Raw genomic sequence first — 11,669 nt, 5'->3', positions numbered from 1 at the left:
AAAAAAAAAGATAAAAGATTAGGAAGTAGTAAAAGAATTACAGGCCAGAGTGGGTAAACTGTGATGAGAGACATGGAGGATTAGTTACTTGAATGCCTGTAGGCTGGTTTTGAGAATAACTTTAATTTTCACTGATTTTGATAGGAAAAAGTAGAAGGGAGCTAAGAACTATTCATGCATATGAGCTGGAGGAGGACAGTCTTTATGTAGAATTAGTTGACAAATACAAAAGTAGTGTGGAATCTGATCATGGTGATGACATTTTTCACTTCCATACATACATTTCAGACTTCAACTTCTGGCTTTTGCTTTGCTGGTGCTCTTGCAGTCTCTCAAAGAGAATATGCAAGCATGCCCTTGTTTACCTCACCAAAGTTGGTCAGGGCAATGTCTTGCTCTGTGTAAGTCTAGAAAGTGCAGTTGTCCATAGACAGAACAATGAAACTCTATTCTTGCATTGTTGTCAAAGGCACTAAATAACCTGAACAGGAGGTTTTTTCCCTCCAACATTTGAGAGGTGGTCGTCTAAAAATATTGAATGCAGCCTCTTCCAGCGGAAGGAATCTTTCATATTGACTGTGCTGCTTTCTACTGTAGAGCAGGATAGTTTAGTGACAGAATTCTCAAGTGAAACTGTCAAAGATAAGCACGTGAAGTACATTACAACTAATTAGTATTTCTTCCTTTTGAAAACTAAAATATCTAACAAAAAAGCCACTAAGCCTAATACGTTTTCTACAACAGAACAATTCTGATTCAACACAAAGGAAGCTAGTCAACTTTAATGGGTAAATCAGTCAGTGCTCTAATCAGTATATTAATCTTTCAGAAAGATGTTGCGGTGACTGAAATGGTAGGTAGAAATAAGTTACAAGTTTAGCTTAGTAGCTTTTTAATTATATGTTCTCATTTAAACAGCATGTGTGGGATGTCAGACTTGTATTTTGCCAAGTTCATTCTTTCTTATCAGTGATAGATGCTGAGAGCTTTCTTCAGTATGCGCACATATATATGTGTGTGTGTATATATATATATCTTGAAACCTTGCTTTTCCTTTATAGGTCCAGTTGTTTACGTTTTGGATCTTGCAGATCGACTGATCTCAAAGGCATGTCCATTTGCTGCAGCTGGAATAATGGTGGGCTCTATATACTGGACGGCTGTTACATATGGAGCTGTGACAGTGATGCAGGTACACATGTATTCCCTCATCTTACCAGCTTTGAAGCAAGTTTTCTAAAGAAAAACTTAATTAATTAAGACGCTTCTTTCCTTGGCTTAAAACATGCTTTAGCTGCTTTCAGCACTTTCAGTGTAGTTAACAAATGAATTCAAGATGGGTGGATAGAAAGCTTTTCACTTCTGACTGATCGTACTGTATAAAGCCAAGTGGTTCAGTCTGCAACTAACAAAATTCACTACTACTGCAGCTGGCTGCCCTTTGTATGGCAGGCTGGTGAACCCACTTCTGTTCTTACAGAAAAGGTGCCATTACCACCTAACTACTAATAATGGGTAGTCTAATTCTTCAGAAAAGACATGAGACTAATCTCTTTTACCTGTAGAAAAATTTTGCTGGTAACATTCAAAGGGTTGAGATACGGTGAATTTTTCAGTCCTACCACTTTCTATTGTATAAAGGAAAATGCATGCTCTGAATCATGCAATTAATTCATAAACAAGTGCAAAACCCTGCAAATTAATAGTATGTTCTTTTAGTTATTTCAGACTGTATAGTTAGTTGAAAGGGGGAAAAAAACCCCATATTTTTCCTACTTCTGTTCTTGTGAACTTGCTATTTAAATATAAAAATAACGTTGACAGGTGGTAGACTTAACTATGGAAGGACTCATTCATGGCTGTCCTAGTTTGACTACAAGACAAGAATTCTCATAGATTGTACAACTAGAAGGACCTTTGTTACCATTTTAGTTGTTGATTTTCTTATATCAAGCCCATAACCTGTGTCTTGCTTGAAAGCATAAAAGTATTTCTGATGCTAATTCAGTTATAGCTAGAATTAACAAATCTGTATGCTAATAAGTATTCCTCTACACAGTTCTAATTTTAAATATACAACCTGTGCAGCCTTATCCATGTAAGTCATATGGCACTACTTTTTCTTGAATTGTGTGGTACTGCCCTGCAGTTCTACAAGTCACTCCATCTCAAGATTGTGTGCTATTTTAGTTCTGTTTGTACGTGATCTCATAGCAGAAATGTATATGACAACCACTTGAAGTGGAGCTCAAATGAGTTCATGCAGTCTCCCTGGTACCAGTGTGGCCAGGGTCAAGCGGCTGCATAAGTGATGTATAATGATTTTCAATGCTTCCTCCATTCCAGTGGATGAGTCTCTATATTAGAGTGGTACACTTAGGAATTTCCTCATCTGATATTTTGTTCTTGTTGTGGCCCTTACAGAACACTGCAACCAGCTGTAATACTACAACTAGACTTCGTGAAATGTACCAGTCCGTATCTCCTTGCTCACTGCTACACTGAGCCTTTTTCTATAGGAACTTATATGACCTTTTTAGCTTATCTAGAACTACATAACCAAATGGAAAGATAAATGCTCCTTTCTGTAGTTGTTCTGCTTTTGAAATGGGGATCTGGCCTTAAGCAAAGGGAAGTGGTGGGTCTAGCTGAGCAACTGCATGGTTACAGCTTCACATCTACATTAGTTAAGACAGCTGGTCAAATCCCAGGTATGAAGAATTAGCTATTTTCCTCTGACTTAATGGTGGTTTTGATCATATGGATGGCACGCTAGGTAAGAGAATAACTTATTTTTGCTTATAATGGAGGAAATTAAACTGGGAGTGGAGGGAAACTTCCACCCCTTTTGCCACCCCAAATTTGCTAGGTTTAATACCACTTGTTTCCTGATGCATTTCAGACTCTTTCTTTCAGTTGAAGGGCCAGAGAGAAGCACAAAAGCTATTTTTAAAGGTTAAGCTTCACATGGAGAAAAATAAATACAGAATTGACATTATGACTATAGTGATAGCTAAGTCAGTAACAAGTCATATGGGGTTACTGAAAACAGAAAAAGTAATCTAAAGCAGAAAAGACAAGATACTGAGGTTTTTTTTGATGGACAAGGACTATAAGGAGAAAAAGGATAGTGTCAGACATCACAATTTGGGTGGAAGATAGTGAAGAAGCTGGAAGACAAATGCTGAATATTTTTTTGAAGGAATAACTTTTTGGTGGCAACAATATTGGTTATCCCTATTTTTAGAGGATGTGGTGTATAACATAACTTCCTGTTCTAGAAGAATAAAATGGAATGGTTTTCAAAGCAAGGCTAAAAAGTACAGTTTGAAGGTACCGTGGTGCTTTACCCTAGCTTCTTCCCTGTGTCCCACCTATTCCATTTTACTATTGTTGCATGTTCTTACCATCTAATTCTAAGTATTGTGCAAGTGAAGACTTGATAGCTTTTTGCATTTGTGGGGAGAACAAGAAGTCAATGAAAACACATCAGGAAATCCAGTGCCTGACAAATGTAATAATTACTGTTTGTTGTGGTTTAACCCCAGCTGGCAACTAAGCACCACACACTCGCTCACTCCGCAGGGGGATGGGGGAGAGAATCAGAAGAGTAAAAGTGAGGAACAAGGAATTCATTCACTCCTTCCCATCGGCAGGCAGGTGTTCAGCCATCTCCAGGAAAGCAGGGCTCCATCACACGTAACAGTTACTTGGGAAGACAAACGCCATCACTCTGAACGTCCCCCCCCTTCCTCCTTCTTCCCCCAGCTTTATATGCTGAGCATGACATCATGTGGCATGGAATATCCCTTTGGTCAGTTGGGGTCAGCTGTCCCAGCTGTGTCCCCTCCCAACTTCTTGTGCACCCCCAGCCCCCTCACTGGTGGGGTGGTATGAGAAGCAGAAAAGGCCTTGACTCTGTGTCAGCACTGCTCAGCAATAACGAAAACATCCCTGTGTTATCAACAGTGTTTCCAGCACAAATCGAAAACACAGCCCCATACCAGCTACTGTGAAGAAAACTAACTATATCCCAGCCAAAACCAGCACACTATTTAGTATTTTCAGTCTTTCTGGATTCTTATGGAAAAAGTAATGAAAGAGCCTATTCTTTCTAGAAGCCCTTCAAGGACTTTGTTAGCATTTAGTAATTCTTAAATTGAGACAACTCTAGAGGATATCTACCACTTCAATTTCTTTTTTTGTCCTCAGCCCTATTAGAGTTACTTATTTTAAATAAACAGTATGTACTTTTTAGGAAGACATAATGCACTGTTCTGTTACAGTTTTAATACCTGTATCTTATAAACTGCAAAGTCTGATTATTTTTTTATGTGCCAGTAGAAAGGTTTAGACACATTGGTAATGACTATCCTTTAAAATCATAGCACTAACCACATTTAAAAATAAAGTACAAGTGAAGATATGCTGCTATTTCCACTACAGTTGAAAATAATGTACCTCTTCCTGCATTGTCTAGAGAAGCAATACTTTTTAATACTGTGATCTCTGTTGCATAAGGTATTCCTAAGTAACAGAAATTTTTGCTTAAAACATCCTGAGATACTTGCTATCAATTTATCCTTTAAAGACTAGTATCTAATCAATTTCTGAGTGTAGAATTAATCATTCTAAAATTGTAAATTCTTCTGTGTGTTTTGGAAAGCATGCTATTTTGATATTTCAGATGTTTAAGCTTTTACTCATACAGAAGCACATGAAATTTTTCTTGATGGTAAGGAACTGTTACAGCTCTCTGCAAGATTAATGACTTGCAAATTAGGGCTGGTAGGTCGTCTGCATTACACTTGATAAGCAATCAAGGATGCAAAGGGAAAACTGAGTACGTTAGGTAAAACAGTATTATTCTTTTTTCTTTAACTTAAAATGCATGGGCAGCCCCAAACAAACTAGAGTTTTTGTAAGTTGTATTTGTTCAGTTGTGGTCTTTGTTATATTTGTCAACTATATACATATTTACCAGGTTGTGGGTCACAAAGAAGGTCTTGATGTCATGGAGAGAGCTGATCCTTTATTTCTTTTGATTGGACTTCCCACTATCCCAGTCATGCTAATATTGGGCAAGATGATTCGTTGGGAGGACTATGTGCTCAGACTGTGGCGCAAATACTCTAATAAGCTACAAATTTTGAACAGCATATTTCCAGGTAATGTGATTAAATTTAAAAGGAAATATCAGGCTTGAATTGGTGCCTTTAGGAGGTGGGGATAGGCAAGTAGTTTTTGCCATTCTTAAGTTAAAGTGGTAACACCTTCCCGCTATTTTATGTTCGTCTATTCAGACTGTTTGTATAGTACCTAGAGAGAAAGGTGGGGCAAGAGAAGCAGGAGCATGGTTTCAATTAAAGCCTTAGTAACAAAACAAGCTACTAAAAACCATGGGTCTCATTTGAAAGTAGAAATTAATACAGTCATTTAACGGAAACAATATTCACTGAAAAGAGGGATAGTTCTCAAAGTAATTGGGCTATAGATTTATAATGGAGTGGGGGGTGGGCACTAATGTGCCTTCTGTGTTCTGTCTGAGGTAGTGGCTATATAACCTTTTCTTCCCCCACTCTCACCCCTTTAGGCATTGGATGTCCTGTTCCTCGTATTCCAGCAGAGGCCAACCCTTTGGCAGATCATGTCTCTGCTACACGTATTCTATGTGGAGCTCTAGTTTTCCCTACTATTGCCACGATAGTTGGCAAGCTGATGTTCAGCAGTGTTAACTCAAATTTACAAAGGACAATCTTGGTAAGATTCAGTATTGTTTTTCATGAACAATTATAATATGGCAATATGAAGTGTTGTGGGGGGAGGGAGGAAAAGTAAAAAAGGTACATACATTGATCTGGAACTTAAGAGTCGCATTTGATTAAGGGAAAGGGTTTTTTTTAAGGTTGCCTATCTTGGCAGTAGACAAGCATCACATGTGTGAGAGACTTTGTCCTTGTGACTGAAGCTAATCTCAATTCTAGACAAGGCTGAAACTTGTATCTGGTACTGTACTAGGCAGATCTTAGCAGTAATTAAGGGCAATAATGAAGATAAGGAACCAGCATCTTCTAAGAACAATCTCTGCATGGGAAGACTGAGGCTTATATTATCAACCTTTTCATATTAACTTCTGTTTACTAATTCTTTGGGAGAATCCCTTTGTTACTTATTAAAATAAGGAGAGAAAAATAAACCCTCCAAAGAAGTTGAATGGAGGGGGGAGGACAAAGAGAGGAGACAATCTCTTCCTTTGTGAATAACCTCTCTGGCTTGCAGCCTTTCAAGGGGAAGCACGCTGAGTTTGGTAAGCTGGTATCCCTAGTCATCTGACTGCCACTTCAGCCCGTTTTCAGTTCCAACATGTTAATGTGCCCCTCTTCCATATGGAAGAAACAGTGATATTACAACTGTTCATGCAGACTAAAGGTGGCTTAGTGTCTCTCTTTATTTTGAAGACTTGAGAAAACATACTATAAAACTTTTTGGGGAAAAAGGTTTGTTTTACAAAAAACAGATTTTTATTTCACTCCACACTTGCTTTTGGCAAGTGGCCTTTTCACAGTGATTATAGAATGGTAATTAGTATTACTCCCTTGTGTCATGTATAGTATATATTCAGAGAAGGGAGGAAAGCAGATACGTATCTGCATTTTACTTTGTTCTTTAAATAGGATGTGTTTTGATTTTTTTTTTTTAGAAAATTTGTCAGACTTCCAAGCAAATAAAGCTTTTGAAAGGTTTTATAGATCCAGTATGTAATCCCTTTAAGTAACACTAACCTCTGTAATTGTGCATTGTGACAGAAAACTTTGAGATACTCAGTTGGAATTGTCCTAATCAGCTAAACTTCAAAAGAAAATGCTGTATGATTGGAAAATAAATCTTCTTTGACCAGAAATTTTTAAAAAGAACATTTGCAATGATATGACACTGAACTGTGCAGGTTTTCAAAATATCTTTTTATTTCAGGGTGGAATTGCTTTTGTTGCTATAAAAGGAGCTTTTAAGGTTTACTTCAAACAGCAGCAATATTTGCGCCAAGCTCATCGCAAAATTTTAAATTATCCTGAGCAAGAAGGAGCATAAGGCTGTGATCTCCAGATGTCGTACAGTCTCACCTAACAGGTTTCCATGTTGTATTGGTTCCATCATTATTGCACAGTAGTGGAGAATTGTGATAAGTTGCTGCTCCTATTTTTTTTTTTCTTTAATAAAGCGCTGTCTTGTGGCAGGGTAAATCCTTTCAGCAACCACTGAACCTAAGAATGTGACTTGGCTTTCATTATTTTGGGGTATTTCTGTTGGGCAACAGGCTTCTGAATTATTTTCTTTGAGCCAATATGCTGAATGGAAAAAAAAAAAGCGCATCAACTATAGAACAAGAACACTAACTTGTGTAGTTAACATAGGCTATATCCAAATGCCTTTTCTATACGTGTTTTCATACCCACGCTATCATCTAGTTCAGCATTTCACACAATGAAGGGAATTTTTTTTAGAAAGGAATGTGAGTCATCACCAAGGAGAAGTAATTGCAGGACATCAGTCAATAAAGATTTCCTTGGTTTTTGCTGGTATCAAACAGGGAGTGTAAAATACTCAAATGACTGGTCAGAGAAAGCAGAAGGTAGATCACCCTCTACAGGAGTTGTGTGTCAGCTTTAGCCACCTAAGTATTAGGTGTTGAAATTAGCATGGCTTCCAGGTGACTATTTTATTACTGATAACTTTTACTGTCCTGTATCTTCTGCAGTCCCTAGTGTTATTTTCTCATGGCTCTCTTACTGTTTTGTAACTGGTGCTGGATGGCTTTTTTTTTCCTCCACAGTAAAATAATTACATGGGGCAAAGTAAACTTCAGTTGCTTATTTTGTAGTTAAGTATTAGAGCACTTGTTTAGTTTTCATGTTCCTTTTGATTATGTAAATATCCATACAAGTACAAAGAGCAGGAGAGGTGTGAGGAAACAACATTGAACACTAAATTAAACAGCTAATTTAAACTGACAGATTAGGGCATCCTTCTAAATTTCCAGACCTGGGTGCCTAACTTGGCTCTGTACTAGGACTAGGCTCTCTTCTGCCCCTACCACCTCTAGCAGAAGGTCAGACAGTGGAAGGATTCTAGTGGAAGGATCGGCTGGAAGGGGGTGACACTACACTTTGGGTACCTAATCTGAGCATCGTACGTACCAGCAGGCTAGACACTCTTAAGACAACTTGGCTCCATTCTGTAAAGGACTAAAGGATAAATCTTAAATGTGTAATAAACTAAGTTTATTTATACAGTAAGCTTTACTGTTACAGTATGTTCGAAGTAGCCAGCTGAGGAAGACATTAGCACTTCAGCTATTTGATGTATTTATAAACTTAATTTCAACAGAAACTGACTGTTTTGTGAAGTTAATTTTTGACAAATGTAATACGGCCATTTAATATTCATACTAGACCTAACCTAGATCTAGTACTTGAAGGTTTTTCTTAACAACAATTTATTTGTTTTTCTCAAAGTTGTTTTGTTTTTTTCTTGTACATATTAGTATGTCATAGGCATGGAGAAAGGTTTAAAAAAATCTTTTAGTGGAAGTATTCATAAGTAAATATTTCTTTTCACCAGAAATGAAGCAGTTGCAGAATGGACTTCATATTTGACTACAATAATATATGTTAGAGAAATTCAAAATATGGTACCTTTTCTATAGTATGTTTATCTTCATTACTGAGATGTAATATTTTAGAACTGTACAAAAGTGTATATAATAACCACCTAGTATTCAAAAACTATACAGGTATTGAAAATTATACATTCAATCAATATCAAATACTTTTGAGGTTCTTGGTGTAACTGAAGAATTAGTATAATCTTGTAAGTCTGCTGATTATATTTGTCTTAGTGGGCTCACTTTTATATAAAACTCTAAATATAGAGTAGCAACCTCTGAAAGTTGCTGCTTTCTGTAAGATAGTCTTGAAACAATATAATACGTATTTCTTAAGAATTCCTCATTTTGAGAAAACAGCTTTTCAGTGGTCTTCACTGTGCAGATTTCCAACCAATTTATTACTGTTTTTTAAAGTCTCATGAAGAATTGAATGATGCAAACTAGTGGGTTTGAAACTTGTTCCATGGGAAAGCTCATTGTCTCCTCTGGAAGTTAAAGCTATTGTAAAAATAAAATTACAAGAATACTGTATGGATTATGAAATGATTTCACCTGAGTAGCAGAAGGTCATTACTCTGTTGTAAAGCTTGTTTTTTAGTATTGCAAATTATAGTTACAGTAAATTAGGTTGAATAAATATTTTTTACACTCCCTAGTGTATTTTGTCAGTTGAACAAAAGCCTGTAGCAAAACTTCTGAATGAAAAAAGTGTTTTGTTTTAATGCATATCTAAGGATTTATGTAATCAATTTTAAGTTGATAGCCTAAAGAAGTGTCTTGGGGATAAAGGAAGAATTACTATAGGACTTTAAAGTTACATTTCTTGTATTTTTTTTTCCTCTCTAGTGATCAATAAATGATGTAGGGGAATGCATTTCTCAAACAATTAAAGCAAAAGAGTTGTTGCAACATGGAACAACTTCTGGTAATACAGAACCGGGGTTGGGAGTTACTACATATCTCTGGGTTGGCTGATGTGCAGCATTTATTTGGGGAATACACTGATCCCTTTTCTTTGAGAAAGATGATACTAGCTGTAGGAAGTATTTTTTTCACTAATGGCTAATTTATGTCCCATTACTTTCAGAACAAGGAATATGGAATGTTATCTAGCATTTCTCAGTGTACCTTCTTATCTGTAACTTGGTTTCTCCTAGCCTTCCATTACATCAATGCAAATTATCTGAGCCATGATTATGTAAATACATAGAGATGCTTCTCCCCTTCTCTCTCCCCTCCTATCTTAAACTCTTAGATTTAGATGGAACCCTACTATACTTGTCACTATTTTTTTTCTGTTTGAATGGTGGTTCTTTCCTTCATCCTCTTTCCCCTGCAAAAGCTTTTCTTTGTAACAATTTGCATGATTTGCCTGGTTTGAAGTATATTAATTCCCTCCTCATCTGGAGCTGTTTCTCAAAGGTTAGCTGTCTCCCCTGGTTATCAGAGAAGGATCCAACCATGTAGCTATTTAAGGCCTCTCCAGCATTTAGAGTAGTTCTGTGCTCGTAAGAAAAGATATGCTTAGGTATTGTGACTTCAGTCAGAATTATCTCTTTTAACTGAGGACACAATTGTTACTAGAATTTCAGCTGCATAATGTTTATCATGGCAGCTGTGAGGATTCCCCTCTTTTAAATGTGGAATAATTCTGTGGGACTTGGACAAGTTTATGGAGTAGGTGTTTGAGGGTTGTTCAGAGTAGCTTTTTACTAGCTGCATTTTAGAAAAGTTTTTAACCACAGACAAATATGTCTCTATTTGCATAGTGGTTTTTAGTGATGGAGAGAACTGGTTATGGATCCATTTACTGTTGCACCAGTAATCTTGCTTTCAGAACCCTAGATGTAATGTTCTACGTCCATGCCACTTTCTATTCAGGTTTTCTTTTTTGAAGAACTAGGATCAAATTTGTTTAATGCATCACTGAGTATAGTCATGTTATCTGTTCTCATAAGAAATCCTGTGCTAACAGTTCCTGCCTCCCATTTTAAAGTACAAATGCCAGTTTCACTAAAAAGTCTGGTTTTGGAATTCTTTTCTAGTAGGCAATTGCTGCTGAAACTTGTGTTGATGTGGTTTTTGGTTGTTGGTTTTGGTTTGTGTTTGTTTTTTTGTTTGGTTTTTTTTTTAAAGCATGCTGGGGGTGGGGGTTCATAGAGGAAAGCATGGGATAGGATCGTAGGTAAAAGCTAGTAAATTCTGAAAAACAGTCTTAGCAGTTGTCTTCTCACTAACAGGCCCCTTCCTCTCACCCTTGCAAAGTCACTGCTCTGCTCTATGTAGTGTGAAACAGAACTTACTATCCAAATCCAAAAAGTAGTTGAGTATTCATTAGTTCTTGTGCAGTTTGAGAGTAATTGTGGTTTTGAAGGGAGCTTAAAATGGAAGTGATTCTGTTTTGGCATGTAAGTGTTATTCATCACCTTAATTTTCATCCTGTTTTTCTCAAAAGACGGGGACATGTGGCTACTTGACTGGGATGACACTTGTTAGATTGAAAGAAACTTCAAGGAGGCTGACAGCTAGCCTTTGTCCTGAATTTTCAGAAGTTTTTATTAATTCCAGTATATTTGTGTGTGTATAAATAAAGAAATTGTACTAAAAGTTTTCTTGGCTATAGATAAGTACATGTAAATAGCAATGTATTGGAAAACGGTTCTTGCTAGGACTGAGGCAACAGTTTAATCCATCACACTACTACACACTGTCAGGATCAAGTCTATTTGCGGTTTTGTCAACTAAATAGAATTTGATGCAATATTTAAGATGACCTGAAAACATTAAGGCTGTGCAGTGTTAATTAACTACTTTCTTCTTCACTAATCTAAATGGCTTAATTTCTTTTCACTTTAACATTTGAGGAATTCAGCTGTTGCCATCTTGCTTACTCTTAGCTCCATTTCCCTAAACTGAGACTTTTGACTCTTCCATTACCATGACTTATTGACAATTTATTCTTACTGTTTCTACCTGGGTTTTCGGGGGGGGGGGGGGGGACCTT

At 36.9% G+C, this 11,669-nt stretch overlaps 1 protein-coding gene across 3 annotated transcripts in view; it reads left to right on the top strand.

The window, feature by feature from the left end:
• Nucleotides 1-9,535, top strand: part of MARCH5 (membrane associated ring-CH-type finger 5) — a 41,227-nt gene extending 31,692 nt beyond the window's left edge. Inside the window, exons 3-6 of one of the 3 annotated variants that reach the window (XM_009277771.2) lie at nucleotides 1,062-1,192; nucleotides 4,985-5,168; nucleotides 5,594-5,760; nucleotides 6,973-9,535. In XM_009277771.2, coding sequence (XP_009276046.1) covers nucleotides 1,062-1,192; nucleotides 4,985-5,168; nucleotides 5,594-5,760; nucleotides 6,973-7,089 — 599 coding nt within the window. In that variant the 3' untranslated portion in view covers nucleotides 7,090-9,535. The remainder of the gene's footprint in view (nucleotides 1-1,061; nucleotides 1,193-4,984; nucleotides 5,169-5,593; nucleotides 5,761-6,972) is intronic. The other 2 variants (XM_009277774.2, XM_009277773.2) reach the window with 2 other exon arrangements.
• The last annotated feature ends 2,134 nt before the right edge of the window (nucleotides 9,536-11,669 follow it).

Source organism: Aptenodytes forsteri, unplaced genomic scaffold, assembly GCF_000699145.1.
Source record: "Aptenodytes forsteri isolate BGI_AS27 unplaced genomic scaffold, ASM69914v1 Scaffold15, whole genome shotgun sequence".
NCBI lineage: Eukaryota > Metazoa > Chordata > Aves > Sphenisciformes > Spheniscidae > Aptenodytes > Aptenodytes forsteri.
Note: the sequence above shows the minus strand (reverse complement) of the source record. Positions and strands in the feature narration are given on the sequence as shown.